We start from the raw sequence: 17,196 nt of genomic DNA on the forward strand, positions 1-17,196 counted from the left end.
CCACACGCTACCTTCCACCCCATTTCCCCTCCTCTCTCACAGCTCCCTTGCCCCATTCACCCACCCACCCGCCCTTTCCTTCCACTCTTCCCAAGCCCTCCCCCACCCCTCCCCCTCCCTCTGAAAATTGATTTCCCATCAGGGTACGTTTCTATTCTGTTTCACATTTCTGAATTCAAGGGTTTTATAGCCAGATTCCCCTCCCACAGAGGAAGCAAGTTTTCTGCCTTGAAAACTTCACTCTACTCCAAGGGCAGCCCCAATCCCCTGGCCTTCGAAGTACTGGAGGTCTCCTCTGCTGGTGGGGACCAGGGTCCCTCCCATATCTTTGTGGTTCTTGAGGGCCCATTCCCTGGCCCCCCCCACAGCAGACCTCAAGCTAGAATCAGGCGGCCCCCAGCCGGGAGACGTCTGAGATGGAGCTCCTGCTGTGAACGGCGCTGCTGGTGGGGAGGACATGGGTACGTCTGGGAAGAGGAATAAGGGGCGAGAGCGTGCGGATGGGAATGAGGCAGCGAGCTGGTCAGGACGGGGTTCCCGTGAGGCTGTGGACCTGGGCTTTGCTATCCCAGATAAGTAACGCAAGGTGGCTGTTCCATAGGACCTGAGACCGCCCTTCCTGTGCCCGCCAGAGGGGTAATTTTTCTGGTTCCCAACTCCGAGAAGCTGCATAAGGTCTCCACACAGCTCCTCTGCTCCCTCGGCAGCTTCTGGCCCTTCCACATCCTTCTGTCTTCCTCCTCCTTCTGTGGCTCCAGAAGCGGCTGCAGGAGGAGCAGTGGCCCCTGCCTCCTCTTCCTCCTCACCTGCTCCTTCTGTCCCGGTCCCGCTGGCAGTGGCCAGGCCTGGTCCCTTTGCACCCGGCTCCTGGAGAGAAGTGAGCAGATCTGAGTCCTGTTCTGGGGGCGGGGCGGGGGGGCGCGGGGCGGCGAACGGGACTGGGGCGGGTCCCTTTATTCTTTAAGGGTTTATATCAGATAGTGACAGAGAAAAAAAATGATAAATCAGGCATTAAAATATTACATAAGAAGGTGGTTAAGTACCGGAGGTATAAATCCCACTGTTTTAGCTCTCTTTAAAAACGTTATCATGTGTCTTCTTTCCATTTCAATTTTTGTATTTTAATTATCAGACCTTAGTGGGAATGGTTCATGTTTTCCCTTGTTCTTGAGAGACTTCTGCAGAAAGAGCATTCAAAACATAATGTAGAAATTGGAATGGTGAGGAAAGGGGAGACACTGGAGTCAGGGAGACCCATTGGGATGCCACAGTAATTCAAAACGTAAACTAAGGGCAGTGGAATTTGGGATGGAGTGGTGCACGTACAGAGCTTTTTGCTAGGTAGAATTCATGGGAATACCTAATCATGATAGATAATACAGGAGGAATAACAGACTGTAGGGAAGAGGTACTAAGTTCAGTTTGGGACTGATAAGTGCCTTCATGACAGTAATATGGAATCATAGTTAGACGGATGTACTAGGCTGGATCTTAAGAGAGAGGATAGAACTAGAGAAAAATATTATACATTTGGATGTCTTCAGCACTTAGTTTGTGGTTGGAATCTAGTGCTTGAACAAAATTTCTGGAGATGAAGTTTGGAGGGAGAGAAGAAAAACACAAATAAGCAAGCAAACAAAACAGAGGAAGGAAACCTGAGGCCTAGGGGAAGATGGCTAACATTTTGGAGATAGCCCAGGGAAGAAAAGCCAGCAGTAGAGTTACAAGGAGTGGTCAGAGAAGTAGACAATCCTAAGTGAGAGATATCTTAGAAGTAACGAGAGATTTAGAAAGTTGAAGGAGAGTTACAAGTTTCAAACAATGCATGGAGGTAAGATAGGCTGAGGGTGAACAAGAGGTCATTAGATTTGGCTAGTAAGATGTCCTGGAGTCTAATGATAGAAATTCAAAAGAATTATGGGGCAGAAACCAAATGTTAGTGGGTCATAGAGTGAAGTTAGAGCAGCATGCAGAAATTTTGAATGTTGACCAGTCTTTTAAGTCCTCTGACAGTGACAGTTATGGTGGGTAGGCAGGGATCAGAGAATAGATCACGGAGGCATAGGGTATGACAGCTTTGTTGCTAAGACAACTAACTTATATAATTGTCAACACAAAGATAGAGAGAATATTCTGGCTTCTGTATGAGGAGCAAGATAACCACATATAAAGGAAGCTCGGTGCTTTTGAAGTATTTGCAATGTAACTTGGGCGATAAAGCAAAACTTTTGTGAATATTATAAGAATAATTATAAAACTACTTTTTGCCAGATACAAAAATATCAGTGTAATCTAAATAGGAAGCAGTGAAGAGGTAAGAAATACAGTTGACCTTTGAGCAACATGGGTTTGAACTGCATGGGTCCACATATGTGCCAGTTGTTTTCAATAGTAAATACTAGAGTATTACACAATCCACAGTTGGTTGAATCATGGATGCAGAACCACAGATGGAGGAACCATGTATATGGAGGGCCAACTATAAGTTATATGTGGATTTATGATTGCACAGAGCATTGGCACCCCTAACCTCCTCACTGTTCAACTGTAGTTATAGAGTCAGTGAAAAATTGTCTTCAACCAAACAATAAATCAGGGGTCACTCGTAACATGTTGTGGCTTATGATAGTGGCAGGGAATCTTTTGAATTTCCCTTGATTATTCCCTTACCTTTACCCACATGTCAGTCAGTCACTGGCAACAGATTTTTAACTAGTTACCCGCACCCCTTGGTGGCAGATTGCAATTGCTTTCCTTGAGAATGGTGACGAACTTGCCACTGGAAAGATCCAAAATTCTCAGTTATCTATGAGTGGGTTATTTTACACACACACACACACACACACACACACACACACACACACACACACACACAGACAATATTTTTCTTGAGTAGGTATCTGACTTAACTACTCCACTCCCAGATAAATTATAGTTTGTTTTGAATTCAGGGTGAATGACATTTTGATAACAAAATTTTATCTTGAGCCAGTAGTTTTTAGAATATATATAATTTCTATTGTAACCAGGTCCATTGGCTACTCTTTCTTTAAACAACAAAACAAAACATCTAGATTTACTTTACAGTTTGGCTTGGGAGTCAGTGGATAATGTATTAATTATACAGTGGTGATGATGTAAGAGGGGGTTACTTTCTATGGAGCACTTACCACATGTCAGGTACTGTGCTAAGAGCTTTAAATTAGCTCATTGTTGAGAGACAATTCCCTATGGATCTCTTGCATTTCTCCATGACTTATGCACAGAGGCACTGTCCCTTGTCCCAGATTATCTTTTCAGGGATGTATGTATAGAAAACAGTCTTAAAAGGTAGAAATTGTGCCTCCCACCAGAGCAAATGACAGTTTTGCTTGCAGCCTTGGAAAATATAGATAGCATCTCCCTCTGGAGCAAAAGGCAGGCATGTCTGTGTCCCATTATTAAAGACTTGTGCCCCCTAAGCTTGGGATTCCTGTCCTGTAATGCAGCCTACTGCTTGTGCTGGTGTCATCTGGCCCTCTTTGTGTTGCCTTCTGGGAACTGGGTTTGAGGAAGCAAAACAAATGCTGATATTCTGGCTATTTCTATTGCTGTGAATAATTAACTGTCCATTGTTTCTGACCCAAGAGTCTCTTGTCTTCTACCAACACCCATGAAAATTGGAAGTATGGTAAAAATGTCAGACCCTACATGGTTTTTAACACTTGTGTAACAAAACAACCCTATTAGGATAACTTTTATTATTCACATTTTACATATAAAAAAATCAAGCTCAGTGACCTGTCCAAAGATCCATGGTTAGGGCATGGTAGAGTAGGGATATGAAATGAAGCCTCTCTGACTGTAGTGGCCACGTTCCCAAGCAGTGAGAATTCTCAAGTCCAGTTCAGTTCAAGTCCTGGGGTTGACCTTTTCTTGGACTGCATCATGAACCATTAGGAAATTATGTTTGAATAGTCCTGGGTTGGAGATTATCAGTGTCATTCCAAAGGCTGAGTGTTCATTTCAGCAGGGGAGAAGAAGTTAATAAAGTATTCCCTGTTCATACCTCCAATGATTCCTTGTTTGTTTATTAACTGTGTTTCTGCCTAATGGAACAAATGTACATAAATTCAAACCTATTATATTGACATTATTATAGACTAGAGATATCACTCATGAAAGATAGCATTCTTTATTAAAAAACAAACAAAAAAACACAAAAAGCCCTGTACTCTTCACAACTATAAATAAGACTATTTGCTTATAGACTGAAAAGTAGAAAAGTGAAATTTTCAAAAGATCTTGTATTCCCTCAACTTATTATAGCACATATATTTTTTGTTATTGTGTTAAGTTTACATCTGCTTTTTAAATATACCCAAGCAGCATGGCACATAGAAGTTTCTCAGAAATGTCATTTGAATGCATCTAAAAGGTTGTGGCTCTTCATAAAATGATAATAGTAAGAAATTGGTCAGAGCTTTGGCCCTCTTGGTCTTTTCTTGAAAAAAGACTTTATTTTCAGAGAAGTTTTAGGTTCATGATAAAATTGAGAGGAAGATACAGAGATTTCCCATATACCTCCTGCCCACATACATGCATACACCATCATCAACATCTCTCATCAGAGTGGAACATTTGTTACAATTGATTAACCTACATTGACACATCATTATCACCCAAAGTCCATAGTTTTCATTGTGGGTCACTCTTGGTGTTGTACATTCTATGGGATTGGACAAATGTATAGTGACATGTATCTACCATTATAGTATCATAAAGAGTATTTTCACTACCCTAAAAATCCTCAGTACCCCACCTATTCATACCTCCCCCCAAATCTTGTCAACCACCGATCTTTTATTGTCTCCATAGATTTGCCTTTTCTACAAGGTCACATAGTTGGAATCCTGCAGTATGTGGCCTTTTTAGAGTGCCTTTTTTTTTTCTTTCTTAATAACATATATTTAAGGTTCCTCCTTCTCTTTCCTGGCCTGATAGCTCATTTCTTTTTAGCACTAAATAATATGCCATTGTCTTAGATGTACCACAGTTTATCCGTTCACCTAACTGAAAGACATCTTGGTTGCTTCTAAGTTTTGGTAATTATGAACAAAACTGCTATAAATGTCTATGTGCAGGTTTATGCGTGGACATAATTACTTTACTCCTTTGGATGGATACCAAAGAACATGAATACTACATCATATGGTAAGAGTATGTTTCATTTTGTAAGAAACTGTCAAACTATCTTGCAAAGTGGCTGTACCATTTTGCATTCCCACCATTAATGAATGAGTGTTCCTGTTCATCTGCATCCTCACCAGCATTTGATGTCACTTGTTCTAGATTTTGGCCATTCTGGTAGGTGTGCAATAGTATCTCATTGTTGCTTTAATTTGCATTTCCCTGATGACATATGATGTACATCTTTCCAAATGCTTATTTGCCATCTGTGTACCTCCTTTGGTGAGGTGTCTGTTAAGGTCTTTGGCTCATTTTTATGTCGGGTTATTTTCTTATTGTTAAGTTTTAAGAATTATTTGTATATTTGGGATAACTATTAGATGTGTCTTCGGCAAATATTTTCTCCCAGTCTGTGGCTTGTTTTCTAATTCTTTTGATACTGTTTTGGGTAGAGCAGAAGTTTTTCATTTTAATGAAGTTCAGCTTATCAATTATTTCTTTCATGGATCATGCCTTTGGTGTTGTAATTTTTAAAAAAATTATTGCCATATCCAGTGTCATCTAGGTTTCCTTCTATGTTGTCTTCTAGGAGTTTTATAGTTTTGCATTTTACATTTAGGTCTGTGACCCATGCTGAGTTACTTTTAGTGATGGGTGTAAGGATCTGTGTCTAGATTCATTTTTTTTTTTGCATGTGGATGTGCAGTTGTTCCAGTACCATTTGTTGCAAAGACTGTTGTCTTTGCTCCATTGTATTGCCTTTGCTTCTTCACCAAAGATCAGTTGAGGGCTTCCCTGGTGGTTCAGTGGTTAAGAATCCTCCTGCCAATGCAGGGGACACGGGTTCGAGCCCTGGTCCGGGAAGACCCCACATGCTGCAGAGCAACTAAGCCCGTGTGCCACAACTACTGAGCCTGAGCTCTAGAGCCCGCGAGCCACAACTACTGAAGCCCATGAGCCTATAGCCCATGCTCCACAACAAGAGAAGCCACTGCAACGAGAAGCCCGCGCACTGCAAGGAAGAGTAGCCCCCGCTTGCTGCAACTAGAGAAAGCCCCCATGCAGCAAAGAAGACCCAACACAGCCAAAAATAAAATAAATACATTTTTTAAAAATGAAGGCAAAGGAAAGATTTCTCAGATAAAATTATATATATATATATATATATATATATATATATATATCAGTTGACTATATTTATGTGGATTTATTTCCAGGCTCAATGTTCTATTCCACTGATCTATTTGTCTATTATTTTGCCATTATCACAATGCCTTAATTACTATAGCTTGATAGTAGACCTTGAAGTCAGCAGGTAGTGTCAGTCCTCCAGCTTTGTTCTTCTCAGTGTTGTAGTTATCATCGTCTAGATCTTGTAAATATTTTGTTAGATATATATCTATGTGTTTCATTTAGGGTTTTCTAAAATATAAATGGTATTGTGATTTTAATTTCAAATTTAAAACTTGTTCATTGCTGACATATAGGAAAGCAATTGACTTTTGTGTATTAACCTTATATCCTGCAACCTTGCTATAAATGCTTATTAGTTCCAGGCATTTTTTTGTCAGTTCTTTCAGATTTTCTACATAGAAAATCATGTAATCTATGAATTTTCTTGTCTACTGCATTAACTAGGACTTCCAGTATAATGTTGAAAAGGAGTGGTGAGAGAGGACATACTGCCTTATTCCTGGTCATTGTCGGAAAGCTTCTAGTTTCTCACTCTAAGTATGTTAGCTGTATGGTTTTTTGTAGATATTCTTTATCAAGTTGAGGAATTTCATCTCTAGTCCTAGTTTACTGAGAGTTTTTATTATGAATGGGTTTTGGATTTTGGCAAATGCTTTTTCTGTGTCTACTGATCTGATCATGTGATTTTTTTCTACTTTAGCTTGTTGATATGATGGATTACATTAATTGCTTTTTGAATGTCAAACCAAGATAAATCTCACTTAGTTGCAGTGTATAATTCTTTTTATACATTTGATTTGCTAACATTTTGTTGAGGATTTTGCATCTATGTTCATGAGAAATATTGGTCTGCAGTTTTCTTTTAATGTCTTTGGTTTTGCTATCAGGGTAATGATGGCCTCATAGAATGAGTTAGAAAGTATTCCTTCTGCTTCTATCTTCTGAAAGAGATTATAGAGAATTGATATAATTTCTTTGTTAAATATTTGATAGAATTTACCAGTGAATCTATCTGGGCCTGGTGCTTTCTGTTTTGGAAGGTTATTAATTATCTATTCAATTAGTTTAATAGCTATACGTCTATTCATATTGTCTGATTCTTCTTGTATGGGTTTTGGCAGATTCTGCCTTTCAAAAAATGTGTCCATTTCATCTAGGTTATCAAATTTGTGGGCACAGAGCTGTTCACAGCATTCCTATGTTATCCTTTTAGTATTCATGGGATTTGTATGTCCCCTCTTTTATTTCTGATATTAGTAATTTATATCCTCCCCCTTTTTTTCTCCTCTTGGTCTTTTAAAGTATTAACATTTCATGTTTGCAGTTATATGTACTTATTTCTGCACTCATCTGAAAGTCTCCTTTTCCACACAAATGTGTTTTTCAGTAAAATCTTCTTATTTTATAATGATTCTCAAGAAATGGAATTCACCAAAGGGCCTAATATCCTGTTTGTTTATTCATTTGTTTCCCTTCCCTGAATTTGGTATAATATCAGTTCATAGTTCTTTTGATTTGAGGACAATATCATCCAGTAATGGTAGATTGATTAACTGATAGTTATGCATAGTAGTCAAGTCACATTTCAAAAATATCAGAAAACAAACTTTGTTTTAGTTTACTAACCATTAGATAGTTCTGTGATTTTCAAGGAAAGTATTTTGAAATGAAGATAAGACAGTTGAAGGAACCATTTAGAAGAGTTTCAACTATATCCTGAGGCATTTTTTCTGGGCTTCTGCTTTTAGATATGAAAGAGTTCTGTAATTTATTTAGTTTATTTTCAGTAGGTTAGCACTGGTGATACAACAAATGCACTTAAACTCAAATTTTGAAATACAACTTTAGATTTTATAATATTAGCATGTTTTATAAATGCGAATTGGAAAGGGGCATCTGTATTTCTCACGTATGTTTTAAATCCTAGGTCTTACTTTTCCCCTTAGGGAACCCAAGATGATCAACATTTTCCCTTAGAAATATTTCTGCAAAAAAAGTGCATAAATTATGACTTAAAGTAGCTAACATTAAACCTTTGGAATAGAAAGCAAGGTTTATTTACAAATTTGAAAATTCTGTGCCGTGCATTTTAATAGCAGTGGTCTTTAAGTGTTATGTGCTCCTTGTCCCCCTCAGGATGTGAAGGGAGGACAGAAAAAAAAAGTACAATTCCCATTCTTGCACACTCGTCAGTCTGCCTCCTCAAACTTGCACAGCTCTAATTTTACCTAATGAAAGAAAAGTAACATTTTTAGGTCCCAGTTGCAGGAAACATTTTAAATAGAACTGGCCTGTGGCATTTTTCAAAGTAAAATCTATATAATGCAAGATTGTTAGCAGGAACTGTGCCAGGGCTGGATTACACAACTAATAAAAATCAACCTGAGTCTCAGACTGTCAGGCATCCTTGATCACACATCCCCCAAGTCAGCAATGGAAACAACAGGACTCACACCAGGCCTTGTCTTGAGTTCCGCAGAACTTGTTCGTCATCAAGGACTTCATACTAGGGCTTGCTCATGGGCTAACAAGCAATCTGTCAGCAGCCTTTTACATGGTAAAGACCAGAGCAAGAGTGAATTCATGCAGAGCCCTGGTCAAGATTGTTTGTGGGTCAGGGTTAGAGAATATTTCCTCCTTCAGCCTATCAGCCATTCCCAGGGTGGGTTCCCTGCCCTCATCCTCATCCCAAGTTAATGAAGGTGCTGCTGGCACGACCTACATAGTGTATATTTTGGGCAGTTTGGAGAGGGAACACAAAACCTTGCCTAGGGGTCTGGGCTTTATTATAGAAGGTGTTTGTCTAAGAAACTTGCAAAAGGCTTAGTGGAACTCTTACTAACAATTCGACCTCCAAAGTTCTGGCCTTTGCCTAGTAGCTGATATTCACAGTACCTGGAAGTTCCTTCTTGCCTTAGTTGCTTTCTCTTGATTAACTTCTTTTTGTGCCTAGGTCAGTATATCTTTTTGATCCTTTCAGACCTTCATGGCACACTGGTACTAGGCCTGTTGCCTAACTGACCTCTTCTAGACTCTTTTCTCTCAAGTAGCACCCCAGGCCAGTGGCATATCTTAACCCATCGCTGCCAAAGTATTGTTTTTATTATACTGGTGATTGTTCACAATTACTACATCACATATAAATTATAATTATTAATTTATCAACAATATATGTATGAACTAATACAAGCAGTAATAATAATTCTAATGACAGTCTATTAAATAGTTACTATGGGCCAGATGCTGTGTTATATGTTTTATATTTGCTTAATAGTTACAGCAGCCTGGAGAGGTCAGATATTATAACCATTCCAACTGGAAACAGTAAACTTAGTTTTGCTTAAGTTTGTATAATAAAAAGAGCTTCCTCCTCCAAACTCCAGTGGAGCCACCATAAAGGATTTCTTATCCTCATTTTTCAGCTGAGGAATCTGAGACTGAGAGATGTTACATAACTTGCCCAAGGACACAGAGCTAGTTGAACCTAGTGGATCCTAGTTCAAAGCTAGTGCTTTGTTATGAAACCACTATATTATATTGGTCCCTTACTTAGTCTACCCTATTTTCTCCTCAGGACTAAATAGATTTGGGATAGTAAGCTCCTTTCAGGGAACTGTACATTCTGTCTAATACTTCTATTGTTGAGACTGCTGGTCAACAGCTCTCTCTCCCTGGGTTTGTAACATAAAAATGGGAAGATATTTAACAAGTAAGTCTCTTTCACCTGTATGGGTGGACACCATGGAACAGATATGATCAAAGTCTGTGACATTAAGAACTGTTCAAAATATTTTACATACTTAGCAGAGGTGATTTTCTTTCTTCTTCGTTTAAAACTTTTTAAAAACTGTGACCATTTATCTTCCTTCCATCCTCTATACATACCCTAGTCCTCCTTGTCTCCCAGATATAGTCATTATAGTTTTTTCTTTGCTGATATGCTGATGCACCAAATTTGGCTAATCCTTACCCTGGTGGTACAAGAATACCTGCAGAATTATCCTGAGTCATATTTAAACAGGGAATGTGATATTTGACCAGCCACATACATACATGAATCTGTAGAATAGGGATGGGGTGGTTAGTACCATATGGGGTTTATGCAAAAGTAGAGCAGAGAGGACATGTCTCTTGAATACATACCTTTTGATGCCCACACATTTAATCAGCTAACATTTACTAAGCACTTACTATCAACTTAGATCCCAGGAATAGAGTGATGAACAAGAGCAACAAATTCTTTGTTTACACTTGACAAAAAGTACATGATAGAAAATCAAAGAGAAGAGCAAGTATAAACAACCATGGCTCAAATAGGCTTAGTATATTCAAGAAACAGAGTAAATATGATTGCGACTGCACCCTAATGAGTGAAGGACAGAATGTTATGATAGGCCACATCATGTAGGATGTTAAAGAAAGCAAGGAGACCTGGGCATGTTTAGCACTGAAGTATTGAAAATGGAGTCAAGGAGAGCCAAATTGATTGAACCAAATTTTACCTTATTGGCTGAGACTTAAAAACATTTCTGGTGGCTTTAGCTTCATGGCTCTTAAAGAAGCTGTCAAACATCTCTTAATAGAATTAAGTGTTCTTACATTTGATCCCTAGTGGGCATATATTAAACCCTTTCTAAGAACCTACATTGAGGAAGAGAGAAAAGCAATAGCTCACAATCTACATTGTATAATGGAGTTACATCTGAATATCAGAATGGAAGCGCATCTTCAGATGACACAGGCATCGCATAGTCAGGAGCACTTGCCAGTAATTAACTTCACTAGAAATCCAAGTAGCAGTCATTTTGATTAACTTAGTTTGTAAACCCAATGGGCAGCAGCCATCTGCACTCCTGTGTTTTGTATGGTGTCTGGTATATTGTGAAATTTCAATGAATACTAAGAAGTACAAACAGTAACAATCATTTGAGGCCATCTTAAAATTATTGGTTGGCATGCTAATCCCATTTATCAGGATTGTTATTACTTAGTTGTAAAAATACTCGGTTTTGAATTATCCCTGGCACTTTGTGTTTTTTAACAGCAGGTATCCCTTGATGTTTAGAACACATATGATTTTGAAATGTCTCACCAAGAGATTTACAGTTGACCTTCTTTTAAGTCTTACCAGACTGCTTCTGATCTCTTCCTCATACTTTCCAGATTTCTTTTGTGTGGTTGATATCTTCTGGAATCTAGGTAGAGTAGGGTAGGGAAATGTCATGGGATATACATAGGGAAATGAAGGCAGAATTCAATTTCATAAATACCCTTCTATTATGGGTTAGCCCATTAATGTCCAATTTCTAAAGCAGCTTTATGGTAAAATTCAATGTTGAAATTCCTTTATAATTCCAGTTTTGATGGATAAAATTAATCCACTCTGCTAGGATTTGTTCTTTGTAGGAACCCAAATTTGACCCCTGACATATCTCAGTAAACACATTAAAAAGCTATGTGAGTTAACTGGTATCTTCTGTATGTTGATCTGTTTTTATTTTTATTTTATATTGGAGTATATTTAATTAACAATGATGTTGTACAGGTGTACAACAAAGTGATTCAGTTATACCCATACAAGTTGTTGATCTGTTTTTTGGCATGTATCCTATAAAAGAAAATGTTGGCTTAGAAACCAATGGCAAAATTAACAATCCTTGGAATACCTGTTAAGGGATTGGCCATAAGGGCAAACCAGAAATGGCTATAGCCCTAGTTATAGACTTTCTCATAAGTTTTTGCTATCAGATTGTCAACATAGCAATGTTTACCACTGGGAAAGAAGTCTGACTGTTTTACATTTCAGAAGATGGGTACAGCTGCTCTATGTAGCTATCTCATGGCCAGAGATGTCCACATTAGCATTTTGTTCCATATCTCCCTGTCAGTTGAAGTAGAACATTTTTCTGTGTTGTTTCCTTGTTGTTTCTGATTTCTAGGCAAGGTCCTAAATGGAAAAGTCAATATTCTTGAAATATACAGAGTAAAAACATAGGTGTAAACACTCAATAAAGCCATTTTGCTATTTCTCTATTCCTACAGAAACTCGACCTATTGCATGAAGGTGTCAATGTCCTTGACTGTTGCAGAGAATGAATCAGGTCTGTGCTACAATAGCAGGATCCGCTATTTGGAAAAATCTGAAGTCACTAAAAGAAAGGAGATATCCTGCCCAGATATGGATGACTTTAAAAAGTCCGATCAGGAGCCTGATGTTGTGTGGTACAAGGTAACTCAGCATGATGTCAAATGCATTTTTTTACCCTAAGTCAATAGCTGGCCTGGGGAGATAAAAAGGGAGAGATTTTATTTTGAGTTTTTCGTATTAGATGTTTCACTGAGAAGAATCAGCAGATCCACAGCTAAATAATTCAGAGCTATGATTCCTATATATTGCTGGTTTTCATGTACTTCCATCAGCAGGTGTCAGAAGCAATCCCAGCTTCTCCAATGACTAAAAATAAGGAAAACATCCCTTTACCCCAACTCATGAGAGCAAATGGGAAGAAGAGTGAAGACTGAAATAACACATGAAAGAAATTATTTGAGGGACCTAGAACTATTATTCACTGTTAGGAACAAAGGCCCATCTTTACAAGTAATGGTGCTTACAAAAAATAACAACAATTATCATGGTCTATATTGTGAGAACCACTGCAGTCAGTGCAGAGGAGAGAAATGGGCCCAGTGCAGGATGTGTGAACACTGGAAATAACGTGTTTATCTGAATATAAACCACACTCAAAGGTTGTACAGATGAGAGTTGAATGAAGTAACTGTTTACAGCGGTGTGGTTAGGGTTAAGGGAACCAAAAAGGGAAAAAGCTGTAAATTACCTCTCCTAGGTCTACTGTGGAAAGGGGAAGGAGCTGTATCTCTGGAACCTGGCAAGAGTGGAGCAGGCCTGTCAAGAGCTGTGGCCTAAGAGGAGCATATTAACTGTGGAAAACAGAGAGGGAGTGGACAGGATGGAAACCCTAACCCCTCTTAACTCCCGCCTTCTGGTTTCTTGCTAGTGTCTTCCCTCCCACCATGTGAGTTCAAACAGAATTCAGAGAGCAAAACCCGGGGGTAGAATCACTAGTCTTCAGCTTCTCTGGGCACAGAGTAGGTCAGACAAAGGCAGAGCATGGATCTAGGGCAGGAAGCAGAGAAATAAACATACAACTTTCAACTATGATATTCTGGCTGCGAGCCTGGGGCGCTGTGGTTCTAAAAGAGGACTGAGCACCCTCTGCCACCTCTGAGCCACACTGGTTGGCCCATGGTGACCATATATGACCATATATGGTGGCCAGAGGTGACCAAGGAGGTTTTCTGCACAGGTACTGTGCACATTATTGCAACCAAACACACACAAAAGGTAGGACAGGTTGTTTCTGTAGTATCTGACAGACCCTCAGTTTCCAGGAAAGCCTAAACCCTAGCTCCTACAGTTGTCAGGTGCTTTTACATTTGGAAGTTCCTCTATCTTCATACCTGGGGGAACTCGACAAGAGACAGCAAGAGCATGTCCTGACCTAGAACCTCAAGTCTCTTTGTGAAGTGTCATCCTCCTTTTTTTCTTAATATTCTGACAGATAAAAAGGAACATGATGTTCATTATGCATAAATATAGAATATCCATACTTAGTGGGACCCTTCATGCCATCATCAGCCTTGTTAGTATTTCTTTTTAAAAAAATTTTTTTTGGGGCCATGCTGCACGGCATGTGAGATCTTAGTTCCCTGACCAGGGATCAAACCCACACCCCCTGCAGTGGAGGTGTGGAGTCTTAACCACTCGACCACCAGGGAAGTCCTAGCCTTGTTAGTATTTCTTAATCACTTACTATGTGCCATTCGCTGTGCTAAGCTTGGTCTCTATATTATCTCACTTAAGTCTCAGTGCAACTCTGTGTGGTGGGTGCTATTATCATCATTTAACAGAGGAAAAAACTTGAGTCTTACAGGAATGTAGAGACTTGTCGAAAGCTACTCAGCTAACAAAGCCTCGTTTTATATTCAAGGCAGTGTGGTTCCAGAGTCCATTTTCTTAATCATTACCGTCTCCTGCAACAGGCCTGGAGTTAAACCCAGCCTCGATCGCAGGCACCTCTTTAAGATGAGTAAAAAGGTTTTATTTCAATTTTATAGTTCAGGAAGGGAGGTTGACTAGCTCAAGGGTTAGCAGCTAGGAGTAAAATCCAGGTCATCAGCTTTCTCTTACAGTGTTCATTCTATCTCACCTTTTTGCCTTTTCACTAAATTCTTTCTTCCCCTTTCTTCACATCTCTATACATCACCATAGTCATTGTATACCAAAGCAGTTTATTCCTTGGAAAAAGATAACCCTCACTCTTTCTTAGAAATGGACCAATGATGGTGAAACAAAGGGCTTTTCCAGCTCTGCCTGGATAATAACATTTACTATTTGTATAACATTTTACAATTGATAAATAATAAGCATAGATAATATTTATTAAGTACTTACTATATGCCAGACTCTATTTTAAGTGCTTTAGATGGATTAACTCAATTTCTAGTTTCTCAATCTCAATCTCTACTGTCTTATGTAGGTATTATTATTATCCCCATTTTACAAAAGACGTGACTGGAGACTCAGACAAGTTAAGTAACTCATCAAATGTCACACAGCTGTTTGTGACTTGCAGTTTGGCTCCTGGGCCCTTCCACTTAGCCATTACACTATACAAATGGATCGGGATAGAAAATTAAAACCAAAAGTTAAAGAGTCTCTGAAGCTACCAAATGCATTGTTAACCCCACTTTTCACACATGGTTTTAAGTAAATCCTTGAAAAAATTTATTGACGTATTGGGAAAACGTTTCCTTTTTAGCCAATACTTCGATAATCTGCCTTGCTTGCTTTGTAGTCTGTGCATTTTCTACCAGACTGAACATGAAGTGATTTTGCTCTGGCTACAACAATGAAAAGAGGAGGACACATTTGTCCGGAGTTAATTCTGGTGCATATCCAAAGTTAGAAATGTACAATGTATTATCTCCAGTGTTTTAACAGTGAAAAGTATGTGTTGCATGATCCTTTTCCCAGTCTTCTTTTCAAATATATGTAATCTTTAAACTTGTTTCTTTTCCAACCATCCTGTTATGGCAGGCCTTTGGGGACTATTCTTCCATGCCTGCAGGTAATCACAGCTGAATAGGAAGGTAGAGATGGCTCATATGGCACTGGGGCATGTTCATAAAGATGAATGAGTAAGCCTATCCTGGTTGTCCTTGGAATGTAAGAGATATGCATAAGGGGGCTGTAAGTCCTCTATCTGAACTCTATTAGTTAGCAAAAGGAAGTGAGGAGAGGGGCTACACTTTCAGCACTTCCTCCTGACGCTATGTATGGGGCTTAAACATTAGAACAGAATATACAATTATGTCAATGCTTTTGGAAACATTTTTGAAATGAGAGATAAAGATTATTTTCTTTATTGAACTAAGAACACGAGAACAACCTCATTATTCACTGAGAACACTTGACACAAGAGTGTAGAGTCCCTTTATCCCATTTCTAAACAAAATAATTCCCTAACCTTAATAGGACATTAGCAATGAAAATACAAATACGTTCCTTGGGGTAAAACACATATCTATGTCATTAGTTACCTCAGCTGATAAAAGGCTGATGTTAATGAGGTCAAGTCTTCCAGTTTGAATCCTCCTTTTTCTTGCCACAATTATCTTAATTTCAGATGTTTGCCATTGGTTATAATGGGGTGGTTGAGGGCATTATGGATGGGTCAGTGCAAATTCATTCATTCAGTTAGTATATATATACTGGGTGCCTACTATGTGCATGTTGACTATATATATCTAATTCATTTTTAATAGCTGTATCATAGTTCATAGGCTAGATATAACCTTGCTTTATTCAACCATTTTTCAGATGGATATTCAACTTTTTCTAGTTTTTTAAAAATAATCACAGTATTGCAGTAAACATCCTTGTAAACATACTTATATCCTTACATCCATGGCGTACACGATAGGAATGATCTCTGTCAGTTCTATTATTCAGTATTGTTTTGGAGGTTCTAGCTGATGCCATAAGAAAATTAAATGAAATACGCTATACAAACATGGGAAGAGACAAAATAATCTTATTTTTCAGATTGTATAATTGTATACCAAGAAAACCCAAGAGATTAAACAACAACAAAAAAATAGAACTAATGAGATAATTTGATAAGGTAGCTTAATAAAAATATACAAACTATTCAATAATTTTTATTTTTGCCAGTAATAATTGGTTAGATATGTAAAGGAAAAAATGAAATTATCCCATTTACAACAATGAAAAACTGTAAAACACTTTGGAATACATTTAACAAAGATGGGAGGAGACCTATATAAAAATATAATTTTATTGAAGGACATAAAACATAGTCTAAATTAATGGAGAGACAGAACATATTTCTGCATTGGAAGATCTTATAGAAAAAAAGATCAGTTATTCCCAATATTATATAAATAAGTAAACCAATTTGCTAAAATACGAATTTTTAGAAATTAGACAACATGACAAACATTATAACATTCATATGGATGAATGAATATATCAGCTTTGCAAATGAAATTTTGGAAAAAAACATTAATGAGAGGGGACTTAGTCTAACTGATACTGAACTTACTGCAAAACAGTAGCAATTAAAATAGTAAGTTTAAGAAAGCATAACTAGATCAGTTAAATAGAATAGAGAATCCAGAAACAGATAAAGTATGTATATATGAGAATTTAGTATATGATAACATTTCATTTTAATGGGTTTGGAGGGGGGATAATGGCTTATTAAAAATGATGTACACATAATTGACAAT

At 38.2% G+C, this 17,196-nt stretch overlaps 1 protein-coding gene across 1 annotated transcript in view; it reads left to right on the top strand.

Annotated features, from left to right (window-relative positions):
• IL1RAPL2 (interleukin 1 receptor accessory protein like 2) overlaps positions 1-17,196 on the top strand; it is a 564,779-nt gene that overhangs the window by 35,923 nt on the left and 511,660 nt on the right. Inside the window, exon 5 of the mRNA XM_055081598.1 lies at positions 12,406-12,592. Coding sequence (XP_054937573.1) covers positions 12,406-12,592 — 187 coding nt within the window. The remainder of the gene's footprint in view (positions 1-12,405; positions 12,593-17,196) is intronic.

This window comes from Physeter macrocephalus, chromosome 21 (genome assembly GCF_002837175.3).
Source record: "Physeter macrocephalus isolate SW-GA chromosome 21, ASM283717v5, whole genome shotgun sequence".
Classification (NCBI taxonomy): domain Eukaryota; kingdom Metazoa; phylum Chordata; class Mammalia; order Artiodactyla; family Physeteridae; genus Physeter; species Physeter macrocephalus.